The 21,793-nt window shown below is 55.7% G+C and overlaps 9 protein-coding genes across 9 annotated transcripts; 8 read left to right on the forward strand and 1 right to left on the reverse strand.

Moving 5' to 3' along the window:
- Positions 1–1,167: 1,167 nt before the first annotated feature.
- Positions 1,168–2,792, reverse strand: VTJ04DRAFT_1363 (uncharacterized protein; the record flags this gene model as incomplete). Its single annotated transcript, XM_069359042.1, has 6 exons — positions 1,168–1,524; positions 1,606–1,875; positions 1,948–2,470; positions 2,533–2,561; positions 2,628–2,680; positions 2,747–2,792. 6 exons carry the CDS (start codon positions 2,790–2,792, stop codon positions 1,168–1,170), a joined length of 1,278 nt encoding a protein of 425 aa, XP_069223971.1.
- A 998-nt stretch (positions 2,793–3,790) lies between these two features.
- On the forward strand, positions 3,791–4,661 carry VTJ04DRAFT_1364 (60S ribosomal protein eL42; the record flags this gene model as incomplete). The annotated part of the gene is made up of 3 exons (XM_069359043.1): positions 3,791–4,006; positions 4,081–4,145; positions 4,622–4,661. The coding sequence occupies 3 exons, from the start codon at positions 3,791–3,793 to the stop codon at positions 4,659–4,661; spliced, it is 321 nt and encodes a 106-aa protein (XP_069223972.1).
- Positions 4,662–4,814: 153 nt separating this feature from the next.
- VTJ04DRAFT_1365 (uncharacterized protein) lies at positions 4,815–5,033 on the forward strand (the record flags this gene model as incomplete). The annotated part of the gene is made up of 1 exon (XM_069359044.1): positions 4,815–5,033. The coding sequence occupies one exon, from the start codon at positions 4,815–4,817 to the stop codon at positions 5,031–5,033; it is 219 nt and encodes a 72-aa protein (XP_069223973.1).
- Positions 5,034–6,119: 1,086 nt separating this feature from the next.
- On the forward strand, positions 6,120–9,685 carry VTJ04DRAFT_1366 (uncharacterized protein; the record flags this gene model as incomplete). The annotated part of the gene is made up of 2 exons (XM_069359045.1): positions 6,120–9,036; positions 9,102–9,685. 2 exons carry the CDS (start codon positions 6,120–6,122, stop codon positions 9,683–9,685), a joined length of 3,501 nt encoding a protein of 1,166 aa, XP_069223974.1.
- Positions 9,686–10,570: 885 nt separating this feature from the next.
- On the forward strand, positions 10,571–11,758 carry VTJ04DRAFT_1367 (uncharacterized protein; the record flags this gene model as incomplete). The annotated part of the gene is made up of 3 exons (XM_069359046.1): positions 10,571–10,622; positions 10,711–10,905; positions 11,004–11,758. 3 exons carry the CDS (start codon positions 10,571–10,573, stop codon positions 11,756–11,758), a joined length of 1,002 nt encoding a protein of 333 aa, XP_069223975.1.
- A 2,217-nt stretch (positions 11,759–13,975) lies between these two features.
- VTJ04DRAFT_1368 (uncharacterized protein) lies at positions 13,976–14,770 on the forward strand (the record flags this gene model as incomplete). The annotated part of the gene is made up of 3 exons (XM_069359047.1): positions 13,976–13,990; positions 14,067–14,351; positions 14,411–14,770. The coding sequence occupies 3 exons, from the start codon at positions 13,976–13,978 to the stop codon at positions 14,768–14,770; spliced, it is 660 nt and encodes a 219-aa protein (XP_069223976.1).
- A 1,172-nt stretch (positions 14,771–15,942) lies between these two features.
- On the forward strand, positions 15,943–16,773 carry VTJ04DRAFT_1369 (uncharacterized protein; the record flags this gene model as incomplete). Its single annotated transcript, XM_069359048.1, has 2 exons — positions 15,943–15,957; positions 16,030–16,773. 2 exons carry the CDS (start codon positions 15,943–15,945, stop codon positions 16,771–16,773), a joined length of 759 nt encoding a protein of 252 aa, XP_069223977.1.
- Positions 16,774–17,160: 387 nt separating this feature from the next.
- On the forward strand, positions 17,161–18,642 carry VTJ04DRAFT_1370 (uncharacterized protein; the record flags this gene model as incomplete). The annotated part of the gene is made up of 5 exons (XM_069359050.1): positions 17,161–17,530; positions 17,604–17,699; positions 17,757–17,924; positions 17,986–18,218; positions 18,286–18,642. 5 exons carry the CDS (start codon positions 17,161–17,163, stop codon positions 18,640–18,642), a joined length of 1,224 nt encoding a protein of 407 aa, XP_069223978.1.
- A 352-nt stretch (positions 18,643–18,994) lies between these two features.
- Positions 18,995–21,653, forward strand: VTJ04DRAFT_1371 (uncharacterized protein; the record flags this gene model as incomplete). The annotated part of the gene is made up of 4 exons (XM_069359051.1): positions 18,995–19,185; positions 19,251–19,554; positions 19,617–19,991; positions 20,055–21,653. The coding sequence occupies 4 exons, from the start codon at positions 18,995–18,997 to the stop codon at positions 21,651–21,653; spliced, it is 2,469 nt and encodes an 822-aa protein (XP_069223979.1).
- Between the last annotated feature and the right edge of the window lie 140 nt (positions 21,654–21,793).

A 21,793-nucleotide genomic window follows, 5' to 3' on the forward strand; every position in this document is an offset into this window, starting at 1 on the left:
CGTGCCATGGTGTTGAGGCATGAAGGTCTTGTCTTCCCATTAGTAACGGGCGACTTCCAGGGGAGTATATGGGCGCTGTATTGCCACCTGAACAACAAGCCTGATGCGAGAAAAGCGAAATCCCAGGGGGAAGAAATCTTCAACCAACTCAAACATCCGAACCTGGGTTTCGCTATTGTGTTCGGTCGAGACGATGTTCTGCGACCTTACTGTATAAGGACGGGGATAGTGCCGTTGGTGCTGGAACAAGGGTGCACTGACGATTGGCACGACGAAAAGCATAACTATCGCTGGTGCGGGGTTAAACGACTCAAAAAGCGTGGCCCAAAAGATGACGAATCTCTGGCTTTTCATCACTTTTACTATGGGCATGGGCGCAGGTGTGAGTGGACATTCGATAGTCAGCCGTTTCCGCTAATCAAGATGGCCATGCAGCAGGTCTGGGACATTCACCAGGAACCTACACTTATTGTTGTTGACATCACCATCTTGGAACGTCCCGAGAGAAGACCTCAGAGCTCTTGGCTGATGTCACGAACAGAACTCCGCTCGACGTGCTTGGATCTTACAAGAACGCATTGAAGAGACCCAGTTGTGAGACTGTAACAGGCGCAAGTATTAAGATGAGAAGTAGAAAAGAGTGAAGAGCTTGTTGAATAGGAGGGTGAGGAACAGATAGGAGAAGAGTGTGAAGACAAGGGTGATGAATCCTAATACGGATTACCACCTTGTCCCTTAATACTCCCCAGGAAGCTACCTAGAATAGGGCAAATAAATGACTCATGGGCCATGTTGTGAACGGAGCGTTTATGAGTGTATCCGGGCTTGAGCATGGTGCTATCCAATAAGAACGAAAATGAAATTGACCAAGTCACGATTTAACCCCAGTTTCCTCCATGCCTACATCAGGGAAGTACCTAGGTACCTACCTACCTCCGTCATCGCCATATGATTGGGGATGACGAGGAGGAGCTCCATGGCAAGGTTACGGTGGGAGAAGTGATTAGGTCCCTTGGTCGGAGACATAGCAGTGGCATTGAATCGTTAATAATGATACCACATACCTGGAGGCAGACGTATTATCCATATAATACATACATGTGTCGTTACCTTTCATATGGAACCTGCGTCATATACCCGCCTTCCTGGCGCTCATCACCAACTCCCTTACGCCTCCAACACCTTTCCCACAGGAGCACTCGTAGTTGCCTTCTTCTCCCTCTCCTCCTGATCTCCGAAAACCAGTTTAGGGGGCCACGAGAACAACCCGGCGCAAAACTTGGAAATAGCGTCGCTGTGAGAAACCCACATCTGCCAGACAAAGACGGAGAGGATGGTGGCCGGGATGGTGGTGGCCCAGTAAATCCACTGCTTCGGGGAGACTTCCCAAGTGCCGTCCTCGCCAAAGTTGAAGAAGGTGGTACTGAATACGGCCGAGATGAAGGTAGCCGGGAGGAACACCATGGTCAGCACCGCGATGGACTTTTGCACGTCGTTGTCTTGCCGTGAGAGGTTGTTGAAGGCCTTTCCGCGAGTTAGCCCACTGCCTTCGAACATGAGACGGGATGGATGCGGTTTGTAGCAAAGGAACGAGGGTGAGCTTACCAAATCAATTTCATCTTTCAGCCTCTCACGGTTGGACTCGGACCGCAGCTTCAGGTTCCTGACCAGCGAAAGTTGGAACTCGCCGTAGTCACGCGCCTGCTCGCGGTACGTCTCGCTAAGTTGGTCGGCGAGGCGCTCGTGAACCGCACTGCGCCGCTCTTGGAGGGCCGTGAGCGTGTCGATGGAGCCCTCGAGGACTTCAATCGTGTGGAGCGCGTGCCGGTTCATTTCATGGATTGGGTTGAAGATGGCTCCTAGCCGCATGCGTGTCTAGGAGAATCTTGTGTTAGGCTCGCAGCTATTCCGCGCAAGCCGGGACTGTGGTTCAAGTCAGGTACTCACCTTCTCCAACTTCCTCACCGGATCCCGCACTCTCCAGACCGAGATATCCGCATACACGATCGACTGGTCAATAAGACACGGGTGCAGCGCATACGGGTCACGCAGGTCAAGGGGCGGCCTGCCGTCTGTCTCGAGCAGCTTCTTCAGCTCCTCCGGGAAGTCGAACGGAGTATGGACGCACAAAACTTGCGCAATGGCGCCTTCGCCTCCCGGACCCGTTGGCCGGCGCCACCGCGTGAAGAAGGACATCTCAAACCATCTGTAGTCCTTTTTCCCGGTCACGTATTCGGGGGCGCTGTCGTGCGGCTCGTCGGGGATTTTGCGCACCATCTTGACCAGGGTGCGGAACCAAGTCGAGTACCCGGCGAGAGTGCCGCCGCCGTCGTCATAGCTGGCTTTGCTTCCAAAGTAGCCGTTGACCTCGATGCATGTGCGGTTGGCCACGTATGCTGGCACGTCGAAGTGGGCGAGGATGCTCTGCCTCCGGCTTTCGCTCTGGTAATAGTCGGCGTGGTCGACGAAGCTGTGGTGAGTTCGTTAGACATGGTATTAACTTGGTCATATGGGAGGGCGAGTGATTCTTACACATAGCATACTTTGGGTAAGTCGGCGAGCTGATGATGAGGGTAATCAGCTCCTCAGTCCATTGTATGTTCAGGGGACGTGACGGATCGGCTCACCGCTTCGACGCTGAAAGGCTCCTCGGATATTTCCCATCCATTTCCTCTTGGTGCTGAAAGATTGAGTGTTAATGGTGGTTCCAGGCCTTGGCTTGGCCATGGGAGGAATTTGAACTTACATAGCGCGAGAACACGCATCATGGACACTGAATCGGTGGAGATCATGGTGTTGACGAATCTTGCTCTAGGCCTAAAACACGGGCAGCTGACGATGGTTTCCAGATCAAAACATCTCAGAGATTGGGACCTCAAGACCCTGATGCGCCGACCGCTGCATATTTACGTCTTCAAGCTTGTTCCATTGACTTGGCTGCCTGTCGCCCAACCTCCCAAGATATGCGCCTGTCTCCTGACTAGTGCTTACACTTGAGACAGGAACGTCGCCTTGCACCCATTCTCACAGGGCCATCTTCCGGGAACCGTCTGCACGGGGGCGGCGCTGCAGCACCCGCTGATTGGGTGAACGGTCCGGTCCCCTGCCTCAGGACGGCAACGGAGTTCCGACCCGGCCGAACGAGCTTGGCGCCGGAGCCCGGGATGGAGTGACGGTCCCGGCTGTCACGGGAAGCGTTTTGAGGTCCGGAAGATGGGATTCGGCATCGAGGTCATCTCGGGTTGGGGTTGGACAACCGTCGCCGGAGGGACCATCGGCTTGCTCCACCAAAACAAACTGCCTTGTCCATTCGACTACTACGACTGCTCAAAACAGGCCTCGACAATGTTCAAAAAGACCAACAAGGTCAACATGCTCGAGGTCAAATTTGGGTGCTGATAGTTCCATCACAACCAACTTTGCCTTGACGGTGTTGATCGAAAATGTGAGATCCTGGATTTGTGTTGGAGAGTACGTGCATCTGATGCGTGTGCCTCGCAGCGAGCACTGGAAAACCTCAAGGGTTCAGGGTTAGGGTGAAACTTTGGGTGGGGCCACCCAGGCCATCCGCGCGGAAAGAGCGGCTGTCGGCACGGAACATCTATTGCCCTATGCAACCCACACACGGCTTGCCCTGGTCGAAAATTGCAAATTCGGCGAAAACCCACCCACAGCGCAGAGCCAAAGTGAGGGACCGATCTGAACCGACGACACCACCATCACCACCAAAAATCCGTCTCACCAAACAACATCCCCCAACGTCCGGATCCCCCCGCTCCCGACCGTCAAAATGGTGAACGTTCCCAAGACCCGCAAGACCTTCTGCAAGGGCAAGGACTGCAACAAGCACACCCTGCACAAGGTCACCCAGTACAAGGCTGGCAAGGCCTCGGCGTTCGCGCAGGGAAAGCGTCGTTACGACCGCAAGCAGTCCGGTTACGGTGGTCAGACGAAGCCCGTCTTCCACAAGAAGGCGAAGACCACCAAGAAGATTGTGCTCCGGCTGGTGAGCTTGGCCTCGGTGGAATTGGACTTGGGAGATGGGCGGGGAAGGGAATGCTAAATGAGGCTTTTGTACAGGAATGCTCGTCCTGCAAGACCAAGAAGCAGCTCCCTCTCAAGCGCTGCAAGCACTTCGAGCTTGGGTAAGTTTTGATTCGGTTTCCATGAGATATTTGTCACAGAGGGACCGCCGGGATATTCAAGGCGCGATTCGACTCGAGTTCAACGACTTTGACGCCACCGATGGAATCCACACCCGATCACCCGTTCGACGACCCCCCCGACGAGACCTGATTATCTGGCGGGTGGCTCTTGGTCACGAAAGCTGCTGGGAAGAGTTGGTGTGGCGGTTAAGAAGGCTCGGCTCGTGAGGCAGAGAGAAGGAATGGGGTCGAGACCGATTCATCCACCGACCAAACTATTTGCAACAACCAACCCGTACGGAAATTCCTGGCGGCAAATTGCGAGTTCCGCGCCGTCATCCTGCGCGCTTAGATCGTGGAACAAGATGTAGTTGGAACAGTCTCGATGCTCGACAGACTGATCGAATCATCCCGGCGGCTCCCTCGATGACCCAGACACACACCCCCAAGCTGAACAGCACTAACATGACACACAGTGGTGACAAGAAGACCAAGGGTGCTGCCCTCGTGTTCTAAGCGCCTGGTGGCCGGGGAAGATGGTGGTGACGTGTTGAGGACATGGACATGGCTCTGGTTTACGGAAGCTGGCCTTGCATGGCCCGGCCCGCCATGCGGTGGGAAGCCGGAAAGCGTTCAATTCTGACATGGGACACTCGGGTTTAGAGGGACATGTACATGGATGGGGCACGGGTGGTTGGGACGCGGGACAACAAGCAAAAAAATACCATCCTCGGGGCGTTTCGTCTGCGCTTTCTTCACCAACAAACCTGCTTCCGGTTCTTCTTCCTCACGGGCATGATGATGGGTTGCCGCAAGATTCCTACCTGGAGCTTTGCGCCTAAGTGGGGGTTTGGCAGCTGGGGCTGGGAAACGGCGTCAGCTTCATAACTAGCACTTCTAGCGGATAACCGAGCAATGAGCCAGCTCCGAACTCAAGCGTCAAAACATGTTTCAGACCCAGTCTAGACCTGGGAAAGTGTGGCGGAGTTTCGACAAAGAACTTTGAGATGAGTTGTTTGTTGGTCGTGTTGATGCCAAGTCATCCAGCAACTCCCAGTATCGACGGGAGATGGTGAGGGTGCCGTGTCCGTCGCTTGTGCACCGTTGCCAAGGCGCACGTGGTGGTCATGATCGAGTCTAGCTTACACTGTCCGTCCCTATTTTCAGCATCTGCGTACCGGTAGTTTGGATCATCATTCCGGATAGCATCGCGGATAAAATGAACAAGACAAATGCCTCGCCCAAACTGGTCTCGCATCGATGGCGCAGAAAGCCACACCGACTGACACACGATGGCTTTGAGGGCGCATTGGGCTCGCCGGTGTTACCCACAGGACTTTGGACGGCGCGGTTGCTGTCGCCAATGACGATGGAAGATTCATGTCTTGAGTTGACGGAAGCGTAAGGTTCCCTTGTGTTCTCGTTGGACCCAGCGGGAAACAAGCCACCGCCATCGCCAATCAGGAGAGCGCGGCGGGTGGCTGAGTGGTGACCAAGGAGGACCGAGTGGTTGGATATGGCTTCAGCCGCACTGCAAGTCGTCGGCCTGCACGACAGATCCCGATGGCCACCTCGAGCCAAGCCCTACGGCGGCCCTCTGGCCCTATGCGCCCATCTGCGCCACCGGGCACCAATGTGTATGTAATGGAGGCAAACAGTCCCGGATCGCGAGACTTGCGTCGACCTGCATTCCTGTTTGGTCGTAAATCTCTCCGAAGGCACAGAAGGCATAGGGCATAGGGCAGACCCAAAAGCATGCAGTTCGACGCATAGGTCAGGAACCTTGAAGTCGAAGGGGGGGCAGCCATACATTAGGCGCGAGATCGGATCTGCGAGTTGATCACCACTTACAAAGACATCACACGACGGTCGACACGACAAGGGCCCTCCCGAAGCTCGACCTTCCCTCACCTTCACTTCTCTCGAGGCACGGAGGCGGCACGGCCCGGTGTACCTGGTCCAAGGACGGACGATATGCAGCACGCCGGGGCATACGGGCGTGACCGTGACAAACAGCGAGCGGCATACGAATACAACCCCCAGGCCACCGAGGACTTTCATGATGGACCGTCCGACCTCGAGGACGACCTCCGCCGGAAAGCGCCGGCGTGGCAGCCCGGCGGCACGCCCAACTACAAGCCGACGGTCTTGAGGTGGCCCTTCATGCTGTCGGTCGGGCTGCTGCTGCTGAGCGCCATGGTGCTCGTCATCGTCGCCGACAGGACAATGCCCGACTCGGACAGCACGGCAAAGATCATGGGCATCCACCCCAACGCGACCCAGCCACACCGATTCAAGCTGAGGCTTGCCAGGGCCGAGCCGGAGGGCAAGGAGGAGACGCCAACAACGGCAACAGAAGATGTTGAAGAGTTGACAATCTCAGCTCCCACGGAGACGCCCACCATCGGGACATCGACAGAACCCGTCGTCCCAACCTCGAAGCCTGCTCGTCCGGAGGTGACAAGTGTGCTTTCCACCCTTGTCGTGGAGACGACGACACTCCCAGAGTCTGCCGAGACACGCTCGACGGCTAGCGATGAGTGGGTTTTTGGACAAGTCGAGGGTGTGTCCTCGTCGGCGTCTCTTCCGAGCGGAGCTTCGGTGGTCCCTATCGCGACCTACACCTCTGGCTGGACCTCGTACAGCACCTCGGAAGTCGTCACCATCATCACCTTGACCTTGACACAAGAGGAGACGTTCACATACACCAGCGATGTTGTCTACAGCACGGACTATGTCACGACTTCGACGATCGAATACCCATCCGAAACAACAACTGGCGACGGACAAGGCGGCGGTTCGTTTTATACAACTCGTACCGCAACCGAGGAGGAGTCGTCCCCGGCAGAGTCGACGATTACTGTTCCGACATCCGCGACAACCCGGACCGAGGGCACCTCCGTTAGCACTGGTGAAACTCTCATCATCATCACCACCACTCTTTCCACCGTCATCATCCCCCAGACTGGCGAGTTCACTCATATCGAATACACCACTATCTACCCCGAGCCGATCCCGCCGGTGACCACTCCAAATGAGCCGACGGTGGTGAAGAGCGAGGAGAGAATTCCGCCGAAGGAGACCGTGGTTGTTTATACCCCACCCCCGGTGGTGGTCGTTACTCAGGACGATGCAAAGGTCGAGACACGCACCATCGAGGGAAAAGTCACTGGAAGTGTTTGGGTTGATCCGAGCGAGGTGACCAATTATGTTGTCATCACGCCGGACCCGGGGAACCCAGCTGCTGCGACACAAGGATGGAATCCTCAACCCGTCACTCAAACTCTCACTGGTTTCACTGGAGGCTCGCCCGTCACCAACACCATCGTCATTACGCCAACAGGTGATCCTTTGCAGCCTATTACCTACACCACCGCCTGGGAGTCTGGCGGCACCTGGTTCACCGACGTCGTCACCACCTCTCCGACTGCCGTTGGTGTGCCGATCACTGTGACCAATGTCGAAGTGAGCGGAGGATCCCCTGTTACCGACATTGTGGTGGTGACACCAACGAACGTTCCGATCGGCCAGCCCGTCTCATATACCATCACCACCACCATCGACGGGACCTTGACGACCCAAGTCCTTGTGGCGACCCCAACTGGAACCGGGCCCATCACCTTCACCCTTGTCACCACCTCCGGCGGTAGCATGAGCCTGTACACCAGCACCATCTCCGCCTCAACCCTCGTCACCACGATCTCGGGCACGCTCCGAACCATCACCTCCACCCCAAGCCTGACAAGTATCACCTCCACCATCCCGGGAACAACACGTACCCACACCTCTACCATCCCCGCCAGCGTCGTCACCGACACGCCCATGCCCACCGTCATTGGCACGAGCACGCGCGTCTACAAGTGGACCCAAGCCGACATCTTCCTGGGCACCTTCCTCCCTCCCCTTCTCGCCGTCGCGCTGGTCATCCCGTTGCGCGTCATCGACCTCAACGCCAAACTCTACCAGCCGTGGCATTCCCTTCCCAAACTCGGCCACTCGACGCTGCTCCCGTCCACCTCCACCCCGCCGGCTCCCGGGCAGGATACCCTGCTCCTGCAATACACCGGCCTGTACGCCTGGGTCGCCCCCGTCGTCTCGCTCATGCACGGCCACCCGGTCCCCTTCATCACCACGCTCATGGTGCTCTGCGCGAGCTTCTCGGTGCCGCTCGCCACCGAGGCGATAGGCCTCAAACTGCACGGCATCTGCTGGGTCAACACGGCTAGTCCGAAAACCTGCGGCCCCGCGCTGGGTGTGAGTCCCGCGCCCGCGTACGTGCTGGTTGGCGTGCTCGGCGTGGTGGGTTGCCTGCTCGGGATCGTCGCGTGGTTGGTGAGCCGGTGGACGACGGGGTTGTACGCCAATCCGTGGAGCATCGCGGGGGTAGCGTCGTTGGCGAGGTGCGAGCATGTGAAGATTTGGCAGATGGGGGAGAAATCCATGAGGAAGGCGGTCGCGGAGAAGGTGTATGCGTTGGGGTTTTTTACGAACGCAGAGGGGAGGGATGAGTATGGGTTTGTGCTCCTGGATGAGGCCGGGAGGGGATTAAGATCGGATGGGGAGTTTGATGATCACGACCCGTCCCCTGCGGCGTTGGCGGCGGCGAAGATGGAGGGGAATAATCGTGGGAGGGCTGACGGAGATGCGCCGGCGGATGGGAGCGTGCATATCTTGCCGTTCATGGCGTTGAGGTATCCGTGGAGGATCACGGTTATGACGCTGCATCTAGCGGTGTTTGTGTTTGTGGTGTATTATCACGCGTATTATCGCGGAGGGATCAAGGACGGAGGGAGGTTGTGGTTGTTCCTCAACTCCAACACGTTTGGTGTGCGGTTCGTGTCGGCGGTGATTGGTGTTATCATCGCCCTGTGCTGGCAGGCGTTTTTCATCAGTAAGTCTTCTCAGCTTCTTCTAGCTTCCCGGCGATGTTCTTTTGCTAACAGTTCCCCCTTCCAGGTGTCAGCGTCATAACCCCCTTCCTCCTCCTCTCTCAGCAAACCCAATCCGCGCGGCGATCCATCCTCTACACGCCGTCCACGAACCCTTTTTCCGGCCTCTGGTCTGGCATCCGCCACCGCCAGCTGTTTCTGGCCTTCGTCTCCCTCGCCGCCATCATGTCCGAGTTCCTCCCCGTCCTGCTGGCCAACGTGCCCTTCAACCTTGCCCAAACTGGCGCTGTGGCCACCGCCTGCGCCGTGCTCAGCTGCGTCTTCCTCGGCCTCATGCTCGTCGTCCTTGGTTGGTCCTTCTTCGTCAAGTACCCGCCCATGCCGGTCGACCCGCGTTGCATCGCAGGGCTGATGTGGTACGTGTCGCGCAGCGAGGGGTTGTTGGCGGATATGGAAGGGGTGTCGATTCTCAAGGGGAAGGAGAGGGAGAAGAGGATTTGCGAGAGGGGGAGGAGGTATTATTACGGCGTCTTGCCGGGCACGGGGCCCAGGAGGTTGGGCGTGGAGCATGATGGGACCAGCGGTGAGGAGGAGATGGGATATCGCGGCGCCGAGGGGTTTGCCGCTGGGCCGGAGTATCGGAATCTCTAAGGAAGGGGTATTTATTGGTGGGTTTCTCTAGAGGTTGTCTGCATTGTTTATGGTTTGGGGGAGTTTTGCTTGTGTTTGAGCGTTATATTTTGGAGGGATATCTAGGAACCTATTTACGGCATACAGGGGATTAAGGTTGGACTCGGTTCTTTTTTCTTTCTTTTTTCTTTTTTTTTCGTTTTCGCTTTTTTTCTTTCATTATTCTCTTTTCTTTCTTGCTCTCTCTATATCTTTATCTTTCTCTTTCTCCGTGGAAAACGATACATGACACGAGATGGTGGGTTATTAGACGGCAACTGCATGGTATTTTGGGGTCTTTTGGACAATTGACTGCATGACTCTAGGATGAAGACTCTCTCTAGATAGAACCTACCCAGTACCTTGGTTAGCTCAGTGCACAAGCTCCTGCATGCAATAGATGAAGGCATGCCAAACGATGATGCTCTATGCCATTAGGTTTGGGTGATATCAGCCCAGGACACTAGAACCATCAGAGCAATGCCCCAGCAATGCGGTGTGTCAGGCGAGCGGCACAGCTAGTGACAAGATGGGCCTGCGGGCCGGGTCGCGAGTGATCCACGACCTGATAAACACAGCCACAATTGTTAAGAGCCTCTTTTGAGGGTTCCATGTGGTTGGTGGCCGCAGGTGGTGTGGTGGGTGTGCTCGTGGGAGATGAATTCGGGTCAACTACGACGTCGATGTGTGGGGGGTTGCAACGTGACAAAGTCCTATAAGGACGCGGCGCTCATCGCCTTCTTATGCAGTTGATGATGTCTTAGGAACGGTCTTCTCTCGTCTCCTTCGACATCAGCCGCCGCTCTGTGCGAAATATTACTGCGTTCTTCTCTCCGAAACCCTTTTCCTGCCTCCTGATTCTCCATTATGAAGATACTCTATTTCTCCAGTGTCGTTTTCATAACCGGGGTTATTGTGCGTAAGTGCCAGTCCCCAGGACCCTTTCCATTTTCACAGAGCTTGATTAATAGTCTCATGCCTCTAACTTGGTAAATAATGTCGCCTAGTAACGAATGTCCTCTCCTTCTTGCAACTTACCTACGGCTCGTCGCCAAGGCCGGTATTCTGGCCGTTGTTCATAGCTAACGTCTCGGAAGTTGCGCGAGGCCTGAAGGAAAAGGCGATTCTTGCGTCTGGTAACATACAACTTGAACCTTTGATACCTCCGGAGCTGCCAACAGAGTGGTATGTTGGCATGGCCGGTGAGTCAATCCTTACCTTTGTCTTCTGTGTACCCAGCTACTCCGCAGTTCTTCTACTGCAGCTGGGGTCATCATACTCATAGAGGCCTTCCAAACAGGGATATGCGACAGGTACCGTGACACGGGCAAAATCTACTGCCGCGGCGCCTTTCTCCCGACCCAAAACGTCTTGACTGTGCTTGAAGAGTCCCTCCATGACAGTCTCCGGCGCCGCTCGAGCCCCCGCAAAAACCGAACCGACGCAAATGCTGTTCTCACCTCCTGGGCTGAGACCTTCGCGAGCCTCCCTCCATCCGGCCTGCCTTCCAGTCAAAAAGCCGCCGAGCGCCTCATCCGCGCGGGAGCCGCGTTTCAAATCATAATTATCTCGATCGATATCTTCACAATTTTGGCGACGATAGCAACAGGAGGGCAAGGGTATCCAGTTCTACTATCAACTTTGATCTCAGGGGTGTTTGGGTTTGTGGCGGCGGGATGCATCACCGAGGGCCTCAAGAGGGGGATGAACGGCCCCAGGGGCGCGGACCAGAAGTTGGATGTGGGGTTGATGTTTGGGATCGCCGGGTCGCGGTTCATGCTGGCCATATATGCGTCGGCGATCGCGTGTTGCTGCAAAGAGGAGACCGTGTCTTTCGTCGAGGTATGGAAAGATCGACGACGCTGGCGGAGGCAACAGAGAGTTTTTCAAGAACGGCCGAGACAACAACGGAATAATAATGGGACGCTTGGACGCAGCGCCGCTAGTGAAATGGACCAGGCTAGTGCTGGTCGGGCTGCCGCCGGGGCTCCCGAAGGGGCTGTCACGGGGCCGGAGTATAGCTTCGGCTGGATAGACCGGCCTGCTAGCAGATGATAGAAGTCTGCCCTGGGGAATGGGGAACTAATTCAGATCAGCGAAAATAAGATCGGTTGTTCGACGAGAAGGGGTACAGTGAGGATGCCTCCATAGTTATGTGGGACCAATATGTGCAGCGTGAGATAGGACTTGGAAGACCAAACGTTGTTGTGACACTTGGGGGCCACCTAGATACTCGTATGGACTGGTAGTCGATCTATGTCGCTCAGCCCTACGCGCTGCTGGGGGAGGCTCGGCACAGAAGACATCTCCGACCCTGTAGTAACCCGAAGGAGTCTTGTCTGTGCCGTTCCAGCAAGCCACTCAACTTCTAGATTTGTCTAGTACATCCACATCGCGTAGCACAACATCGACCAAGCCAGCCTCTCAGACGTACCCAGCTCAGGTCCGAAAGGGCTCCCTCCCGGGCCATGCTGACGGCGCAAATGTCAGGAATACGACAAGACAATAGGCACCAATTTTATAGAAGCCTGCTTATACATAATAGACCAAGACCATGATCGTTGGGTTGATGCCTCAAGAAACTGATGAACCAAGTCACGTTGCATTCGAATGAGTCTCGTCTGTTTTTCTCTTCGTCGCCAATTCCTTCATAATCTTCATTCACATCCAGGCTTCAACGATTCACGTCAATATGGCAAACCGGGAGGTGGGAGAACATGTCACCCCTGGAGCTCTTGAGGGAGACGACAAACCCGGGACATGGTAGGCTAGGAAGCTAGCTCAGTACTCTAGGGCTACGATCTCCCAATTCCAAACAACGAACGCAACAATGGGAATAATTTACAAGTCTATCACCCGTGGCAATACCCCCATCAATGCCATACTGCCCAACAAAATCATGCTGCATATGCGTGGCAAAAAACGTGCCTGACACTGCATCGAGCCATAAATAGAAACGAAGCTGGCCCTGCGCACAACAACAGTATCCAACCCAACCCACCAGCAGCAACAACATCCACCAAGCCTGGCCGCAGTATTTTCGGCCTCCCAATACCCTTCCTCACTTTATCCTGCGTCCTGTGCCTGGTGATCATCGCCCTAGCGACCACAGCCGCCATCCTCGGCAGCAGACTCTCCCAGATTGGCAGTGCTCGATGTTGTGCAAGGGTAATTCGGGACATGTGCAGGTGCCGGATTATTGTGGTGGAAAGTGGGCGCTGACGTTGTGGGAGAGGACGGATATGGTGTGAGGAGGGCATGGGTGAGTTTCAGTTCGGCCTGCCTAGGGGTGTTGTTCATATCGCGCAGAGCGCTCGGGGTGGTAATGGACAGATGTTTCAGCTTCTAGAAGAAAATGATGGTATTAATATTTTAGCAAGTTATTGGCGAGTAGCGCAACTTGGTGGTTACGGAAAACAGGCAATGGCTGTGGTGGCACGCAGGTGAACCCAGAGGGTTTATGGCCATTTTTCAGGGGTTTGTTTACTTGGCCCAGGGGTTGACTCAACATCATAGATGATGGTTTAAACGGGTGGCGAAATCTTAAGAGAAGTCTCATCATCATCAAAGCGGACGAAACGGTCAAACACAGCAAAAGCGAGCGGAACAAACAAACCAGAAAGGGATCCTCGGAGGAAAGTCTTCCCAACCTAAATCCTAAACAGAAAGAGTGCCCTGCAGAGTGGTTGATCAAATTGAGTTTAAGTTGGTCTATGATTGTCTCAGAACGCTCAAAATAATCTGAAACAGGTATTAAAAGGGCTCGGCCAAGTAGACTTGTGCTTTCGCTATGCAGGTTGCCAAGTGCTATAAGCAATCCTTGGGGAGGAGAGTCAGGCCCATCGAGCATGTCCTAAGTGTAACCTGTTGCCCTGACTTGGTGGCGCTCAGCCGTTCATCACATGCTTCTGGGCCGTATTTTCCTCAGCCTTGTAGAAGCGCCGGGCGGAGACAGCCAGGATTGCATCGATCCAGTAAGAAGCCAGTTTATTGTCAAGTCGGTGTCCAGCTAGGCTTGGGGAAGGTAGCACAACAGATGCTCACTGTCGATCAACGGCGTTCGCGCCCCTAAGCTACTTCCCACGGCTTCAGCCAACTTTCAGGCCCCAGAGCCTATGCGATGTCTCAAATGGAAGGCCATCGCAATCAAGGTTCGGGAGATTCCCTCATTACCAACTTGCCACTACCTTGGTAACTTCGCAGGGTGATATTTCATCCCCCACTTGCTCGTCTTCAGGACTCCTTTTCCATACCGAACAACGAACAGCCATCATGTCAAATACAGAGGTGCGTCAGTGTGCCATGTTTTTGTAGAGAGACGAACAACATTCCGTCTCCTATTCCAAGCTGATTCGTCACCCAGGGCCACGATCTCCCTATCCCAACCGCGGAGCGCAACGAAGGAAGCGATCTCCAAGTTTACTACTGTCAAGATCACCATCACCAACATGGCGAATATCCGTGGCGTAAGGCTCCCGGCACGACACCAGAAGCCATCCCCGAAGCGGGCTGGTACCCGCTAAACGACCGTCAGAACGGCGAGGCCATGACAGAGGCCGAGAAACCCCAGCGCAGATGCCTGGGCATCCAAACTCCAGTCTTCGTGCTCTCCTGCCTCCTTTTCGTCATCATCGTGGCCTTAGTAACGGTGGGAGCTCTTCTTGGTCTCAAGTTTCACGTCTAGAAACAACCGTCGGGCCCCTGGAGGTCCTCGCCACTGCACAACCATCGTCAGATCCCATCGCCTACCCTCTCGTCCCCGTGACCAACGCCCGCTACGTCGGCTGCTACTGGTACTCGATCAATCTCGTCTTGGTGGATATGGGCCGTGATCAACAGAACATGACAAACGAGCTTTGCTCCACCCGGTGCAGGGAGAGGGCGCCGCATATACGTGCCTTTGGCACCAAGGATGGCTTCGTGTGCTACTGCGTCACGCTGTCGGAGACGGCGCAACGGGCGCCCGAGTGGCAATGTAACGCGCGGTGTGAGGGGACGAAGGGCAAACAGCCAGAGTACTGTGGCGGGGGTTGGGCGTTGTCTATTTGGGAGAGGACGGACATGTGAGAGTGGGGATTCGAAGGAAGATTTGACGTCGGGCTTTGTTGCAATGGTTGAACCATTTGTGGAGGTAGACGGGTTCTCCCCTGTCTACCTTAGATAAGAGGAAAGTGTGGAAAGCCGTCCTCATTCTCTCAGCTGAGCCTTCACGAACCACGTCATCGGCAGAGAAGTTCCATGATCTTGGAACTCTGAAAGACGGCAACCACGCGAACCTCGTGTTAAAGGCGGTAGTTGTCAGGATTGATTTCACATACAAAAATCTGGCCTGCACTAACAGATGGTACTTCTGACGTTCCCGCCCTGTTCCTCCCCTGCTTTCCGGTGTCTGCGAGAGGTCCATGAAACAGGCAGCTCTCGTGTCAGGCGCCTTCCTTCAGTGTGGTTGATCTCAAGTTCGGCGTGTCGGTTCATGGCTGCCTGCCTTGGTTGGCGCCACAACCAGCACACAGGCGAGGCAGGGGCCGAGGGCGCAGTTGCACACAAACACCCAGCTTCGAGTTCAAAAGAGAAGGTCTCGTGGTTGAAAAGCAAGAGGCGTAGGATGGGAAAAGGGGGGGGGGGAAGAAGGTAAAACTCACGAGTGACCTCTCCGATTCAGTTAGCACCTGGTGACGGATCTCAACGCCATCAGAGGAGAGCCTATTTATATTGAGGGATACATTGTTCTTATTGAATCCCGAGAGTATTGCTCCTGAGTCGCTGAACAGAAGGAAGAGGCTGAGGTACCCGAGGATATATCCTTTCGGTCGTCTGACTTGGGGGCTGAAGTGTTGGTTGGAGGCCAAATTCATATCTGCTTGAGAAGCCGTCGTAGCAGTGTGTGAAACCCCAAACACTCCTTGACGTCGCCGTTCCGATAAGCCCATTTCTTACCAAACCACTTTGCTGACAATCCTGTCCCGAGATGTGTGGCACGACAGCGGCGGAACAGCCTTCTACCTGTCTCGCGCACTAACGGTGCGCTGCTTGGATCATGTTTATAGGTCGTCTCATAAAAGAGTGCAGCAAGCCTTCACATCCCAAAGGTATCTAAAAAGCGAAGGTGGCTGTCTTGCTCGACTTGTGAGACTCTTCGCCTCTTCATGACAGATTGCGGCTTGCATCTTGTCGAGTCCTAGTCCTACAGCCACTGATTACCTCATCACCATCTTGTATACCTGCCGCGTGCTGTAATTATGACGGACAGAGAGGTGAGTGATTAGCTTCATGGCAGAGTGCTACTGTCCTTAATACCAGTTCAGCAAGCCAATTCACCATGCCAGGGTCATGATCTCCCCATCCCGACCATTGAACGCAACGATGGGAGCGATCCCCAGGTCTATGATCCGCATCACCATCAGTACTATGGGCAGCACACCTGGCCGAAGACACCTGCTCCGACATCCCACTACAACAGCGAGTATGGCCATTTCCAACAAAGTGACCCAGGCCCGCCCGCCACAGAACCAGAGAAGAGGCTAGAGCGTCGAATCTTTGGCATACAAACTCCCATTTTCGTCTTGTCATGCTTTTTGTTCATGGTCATCGTCGCCTTAGCCACAGCCAGCACCATCCTCGGCCTCAAGGTGTCACGACTGGAAACGACCGTAGGACCCTTGGAAGTACTAGCCACTTCAACCCCAGGGCCTTCGATAATATCCACCACCAGTAGCGATGAACCAAACACCTCCGAAGCCTTCGTCTTCCCACTCGTCCCTGTCACCAACGCCCGGTACGTAGGCTGCTACTGGTACGCTCTATCGCTGGTGCTGGTGGATACGGGGGGTGAGCGGCAAAACATGACCAACGAGATGTGCGCCGGCGAGTGCAGGGAGAAGAAGCCCGACCTGCGCCACTTTGGGACGTGGTACGGCAAGGTGTGCAACTGCTTGACTTTGTCGGAGAAGGCCCAACGGGCACCCGACTGGACTTGTTGGGATCGCTGCGGGGGAACGATGGGGAAGCAACCGGAATATTGTGGGGGGCCGTGGTCGCTGTCGGTGTGGGAGAGGACGGATATGGATTGAACGAAAGGGACGTGTGCAAAGGGGAGAAAATCTAGGTTTTGCTTCTTGTCTTTGTTTACTTGGTTCAGGGGTTCAAGGGGTGATCATGCTTGCATCTACTTCCGTGGGTAAAATAAGTGGGAAAATAATAGCATTTTAGCACAATAATGCGATGTCGATAAGTAAAGATGGTCTTCAGCTCTGCCTTTCTCTTTCAGACTTCTTGGAACATGAGATGCCACTCTATCCACCAAGTTGTGTACAGAAGGGGACGTCATTCTATCCAATCTCTGCTGGGGGTTGATAGGCCGTGGATTAATAATATCTGTTTCATGCTATGCGAAGTATGGCCGAGATGCGACTCGGGAATAAGAGCGCCTCCACTTCGCGACTGAGGTGCCTCAGAGAATGGTCACCGATCTCCGCACTTCACCACTGCGATCGAACAGTGACACCCAACCCACCATCCGTTCACAGGTAACCATGGCAATCCGCGTCGGAATCGTCGGCTACGGCTTTTCCACCAAATGTTTCCACCTGCCCTTCATTCTCCCCAACCCTGACCTCGAGGTCATTGCCTTTCTGCAGCGGGCTCCGGCGCCCACCAACCCCAATGACGCACCCCGCTGGGGCCACTGCACCATCGACTTCCCCAAGGCCAAGCACTACCGGACGGCGGACGAGTTCTTTGCTGATGAGGACATCGAACTGGTGCTTGTTTTGACTTCAACGGCGCATGGAGAATATGCGGAAAAGGCACTTCTTGCAGGGAAGCATGGTGAGTTGTGATGAGCTCTTCAGACGTTAAGAATGACGGTGAAGAATGCTAAGAAGTTGCCATGAAATAATAGTCGTCGTGGAGAAACCATTTGTCGCCACCAGCGCGGAGGCAGACAAGTTGATTGCCCTGGCTCAGGAGAAGGGCAAGATTCTTACGGTATATCACAGTAAGCTCTTCCAACTCCCTGAGAATAGGAGGCCTCCAAGACTGACATAGGCACCAGACCGCCGGTTCGACAGTGACTTCCGCACAGTCCGACATCTCGTTGAGAGTGGTGCCCTCGGAGATATCCTCGAGGCCGACATCCACTTCGATTACCCAGATCCGGGCTGGATCTCGCATTGGACCAGCAAAGAGTACATTCCCGGTGAGGGAATGCTCTTCGCGCTGGGTATGCCTGACCTGCCTGTACTTCACCAGCCAAAAGAACATCAAGTGCTGACATAAACAAGGCACCCACACCATTGACCAAGCGCTCGTGCTCTTCGGTCGTCCTTCGTCTGTGACGGCCTTTCTCCGCAGCAACCGCGGCATTGACAGTGCCATCGATGACACCTTCACCATCATCCTGCAGTACTCGGGAGAAAAGAAGAATCTCCTCGTGACCATCAAGACGGCCAGCGTTACACACATGAGGGACCAGCTGCGGTTCTTTGTCCGCGGCACTCGGGGGACGTTTCTCAAGGTGTGTTGACCAGGGCAGTCGATTGTAATTGCCACGAAACACCGTGCTGATTAACCAACCATTACAGTTCGGAACCGACCCCCAAGAAGACCAAGCCATCGCGGCGCCAGGCCAGCCCGCAATCAGCCCCGAGACAGGCGTTGAGGACCAGAGAATTTGGGGCACTCTGACAACGCTGGACCCGATCCCGGATCACCCTGACCCAAGCCTGAAGCCGCTGGACTATCAAAAGACAGCCAAGTACCACATTGCCCGGTATCCGAGCTTCCCTGGCTGGTACCGTGGGTATTACGAGAATATCGTCGCGGCAATCCGGGGTGAGACCGAGGTGTTTGTGAAGCCAGAAACGGCAAGGGATGGTTTGAGGATCATTGAGCTGGCAAGAGAGTCTCATGAGACCGGGCGGACGGTGCCTTGGTCGTAGGTTATCAGGTTGTCGAGGGGCATCAGACCAAAAAAGAAGCCCTAGTGGAGTTCTGGGTTCTGGGCTCTTGGGTAGTAAAAGGTGATATCGAATGCCGGGTTCATTTCCGGGTATTAAATCGGCAGCTAGTAACGGCACCGGGGCAGCGAAAGTGACCGATTTGAGCTGTGAGATCTCGAAATCGTTGAGGAGCAGCCAAATTTAGCCGCCTATAACAGTGTGTGATTCTCGGAAAAGATATGAAGCGAGAATAAGGAAATGGCTTGGACACTCGCTGTTCTTACTATATCATGGCCCCTTGCTCTCATGGCGCCCTCATCCATCTCATGAGGCACAGAGTATATCGGCGACCATGAAGGCCCTGACTAGAAGGCTGGCGAGCTTTCTCGCCATCACCGGGGTTGTCGGCTTGGAGTATCCGAATTGCATCAACGGACCGTTGGCCAACAACACGGTATGCGACGTGACCGCGGCGCCGGCGGATCGTGCTGCGGCCTTGGTCAAGGCCATGACGGTGGCCGAGAAGCTGGATAACCTCGTTGAGTATGTCTTCATATTGCGCCATCCTCAGGGTTCTCAGTCATTCATGCTGACACGGCTGTCACTAGCATGAGCAAAGGAGCTCCGCGGCTGGGCCTACCGCCATATGCCTGGTGGAACGAAGCACTTCATGGCGTCGCCCTATCCCCTGGGGTCACTTTCAATCCACTGGGGTCTGACTTCTCTAATGCGACCTCGTTTGCAAACACCATCACCCTGGCGGCCGCCTTCGACGACGACCTAGTGTACCAGGTGGCCAGCGCCATCAGCACTGAAGCTCGGGCATTTGCAAACGCAGGGCTTGCCGGACTCGACTACTGGTCCCCGAACATCAACCCGTACAAGGACCCGAGATGGGGAAGAGGACATGAGGTGACACCTCGTCAGGAGTCCTTGTATATTGTTGAACGAGGCAGGCTAACAATTCCAACTAGACACCAGGCGAAGACCCTGTTCGCATCAAGGGCTATGTCCGGGCGTTCCTAGCCGGCTTGGAGGGCGACGGTCCCGTCCGGAGGGTCATAGCCACATGCAAGCATTACGCCGCCTACGATCTGGAACGGTGGCAGGACCTCACACGACACCAGTTCAACGCCATCGTATCGCTCCAAGACCTGTCAGAGTACTACATGCCTCCGTTCCAGCAATGTGCCAGGGACTCCAATGTCGGCTCCATCATGTGCTCATACAACGCTGTCAACGGCACTCCTGCCTGCGCCAATACCTATTTGATGGACGACATCCTGCGGAAGCATTGGAACTGGACAGGCCATAACAACTACATCACCAGCGATTGCTACGCCATTCAGGTAACACGCGGTCCTTGGGTCCCATTACTCTTCTCTGGCAGCTTGACTTACTCTCCCTATTAGAACTTCCTCCCCAGTTGGCACAACTACTCCCAATCTCCCGCGGAGGCGGTTGCTGCTGCTCTCAATGCTGGCACCGACACCATCTGCGAAGTTGCCGGGTGGCTACCCTACGCCGACGTCGTCGGCGCCTACGACCAAGGTCTCCTCTCCGAAGCCGTCATCGACCGAGCCCTGCGCCGTCTCTACGAGGGGCTCGTCCGGGTAGGCTATTTTGACCCTCCAACCTCCTCCTCCCCAGCGGCCGCCTACCGCTCCCTGTCCGCCGCCAACGTAAGTACCACCGAGCACCAGCTCCTCGCTCTCCAGTCCGCTCTGGACGGGATGGTCCTCCTCAAGAACCTCAACCAAACCCTCCCCTTACGCGACGCAATCCCGTTCCCCCCTTTCACCACCACCGCTGCCCAAGTAGCAATCATCGGCCACTGGGCTGCTCCCAACGCCCACATGCTCGGCGGCTACAGCGGCATTCCGCCCTACCTCCTGTCCCCGCTCCACGCCGCTGAGTTGCTCCAACTCAACTACACCTACGCCCCCGGCGCACCCGTAATCACCAACGCCAACCCCGACACACCCGACACCTGGACCACCCCAGCCCTCGCCGCCGCCTCTTCGGCCTCGTACATCCTCTACTTTGGCGGCTCTGACCTGTCCCTTGCGCGCGAAGACCTCGACAGGGACAGCGTCTCCTGGCCGCGCGCCGAGCTCGAGCTCATCACCACCCTCTCCTCCCTCGGGAAGCCTGTCATCGTGATCCAGCTCGGCGACCAGCTCGACACCGCACCGCTGCTCTCCAACCCGAATATCTCTGCCATTCTCTGGGCCGGATACCCCGGCCAAGCGGGCGGGTTGGCCGCCATGTACACCCTGCTCGGCATCTCCTCGCCGGCCGGGCGGCTGCCAGTAACCCAATACGCCGAGGAGTACACCAAGCGGGTAGCACTGACAGACATGCGCCTGCGCCCGGACGCGCAAAACCCTTTCGATCTCAGCACGCCGGTCCATCTCCGGCCCAACACTAGCAGCTCGTTCCCTGGCAGGACATACCGCTGGCTCCCGCACCCCTCCTCCTCCTCCTCTTCCTCATCATCCCTCGTAACCCTCCCCTTCGGCCACGGCCTCCACTACGCCCCCCTCCGCGCCAAATTCGGCATCTTCACCACCCTCTCCCTCACCACCGCCGACCTCCTCTCCTCCTGCAACTTGACTCTTCACAACAACCACCCCGACCTCTGCCCATTCCCCCTCCAAATCTCCGTCTGGACGACCAACCTCTCCCCATCAAACGGAGGTCTCACGACCGACTACGTCGCCCTCGTTTTCGTCACCGGCGAATACGGCCCCAGACCCTACCCCGTCAAAACCCTCGTGGGGTACACGCGCCTTCGAGCCATCGGGCCGGGGGAGACCAAGGCGGCCTTGGTGGACATCAAGCTCGGGGACTTGGCGCGGGTGGACGAGGCCGGGAATCGCGTCTTGTATCCTGGGCCGTACAAGTTTATGTTGGATGTCGCGGAGGACGGAGGCGGGGTGGATGAGGTGGAGATTGAAGTGACGGGGGAGGAGGTAGTGTTGGAGTTTTGGCCTCAGCCACAGGGGTGAGTGATGCCTACGGTCATGTTCATGTCTGGTAATGGACACTGGGAAGGTAGAAGAAATGGAATGGTGGTTGGACGGTGCGAGGTTCCAGCCAGCCAAGTGAAGTTGAGTGCTATATAGGTAGGCATATCTATATGTGGCTT

Source organism: Mycothermus thermophilus, assembly GCF_041956435.1.
Source record: "Mycothermus thermophilus strain CBS 625.91 unplaced genomic scaffold VTJ04scaffold_1, whole genome shotgun sequence".
Lineage (NCBI taxonomy): Eukaryota > Fungi > Ascomycota > Sordariomycetes > Sordariales > Chaetomiaceae > Mycothermus > Mycothermus thermophilus.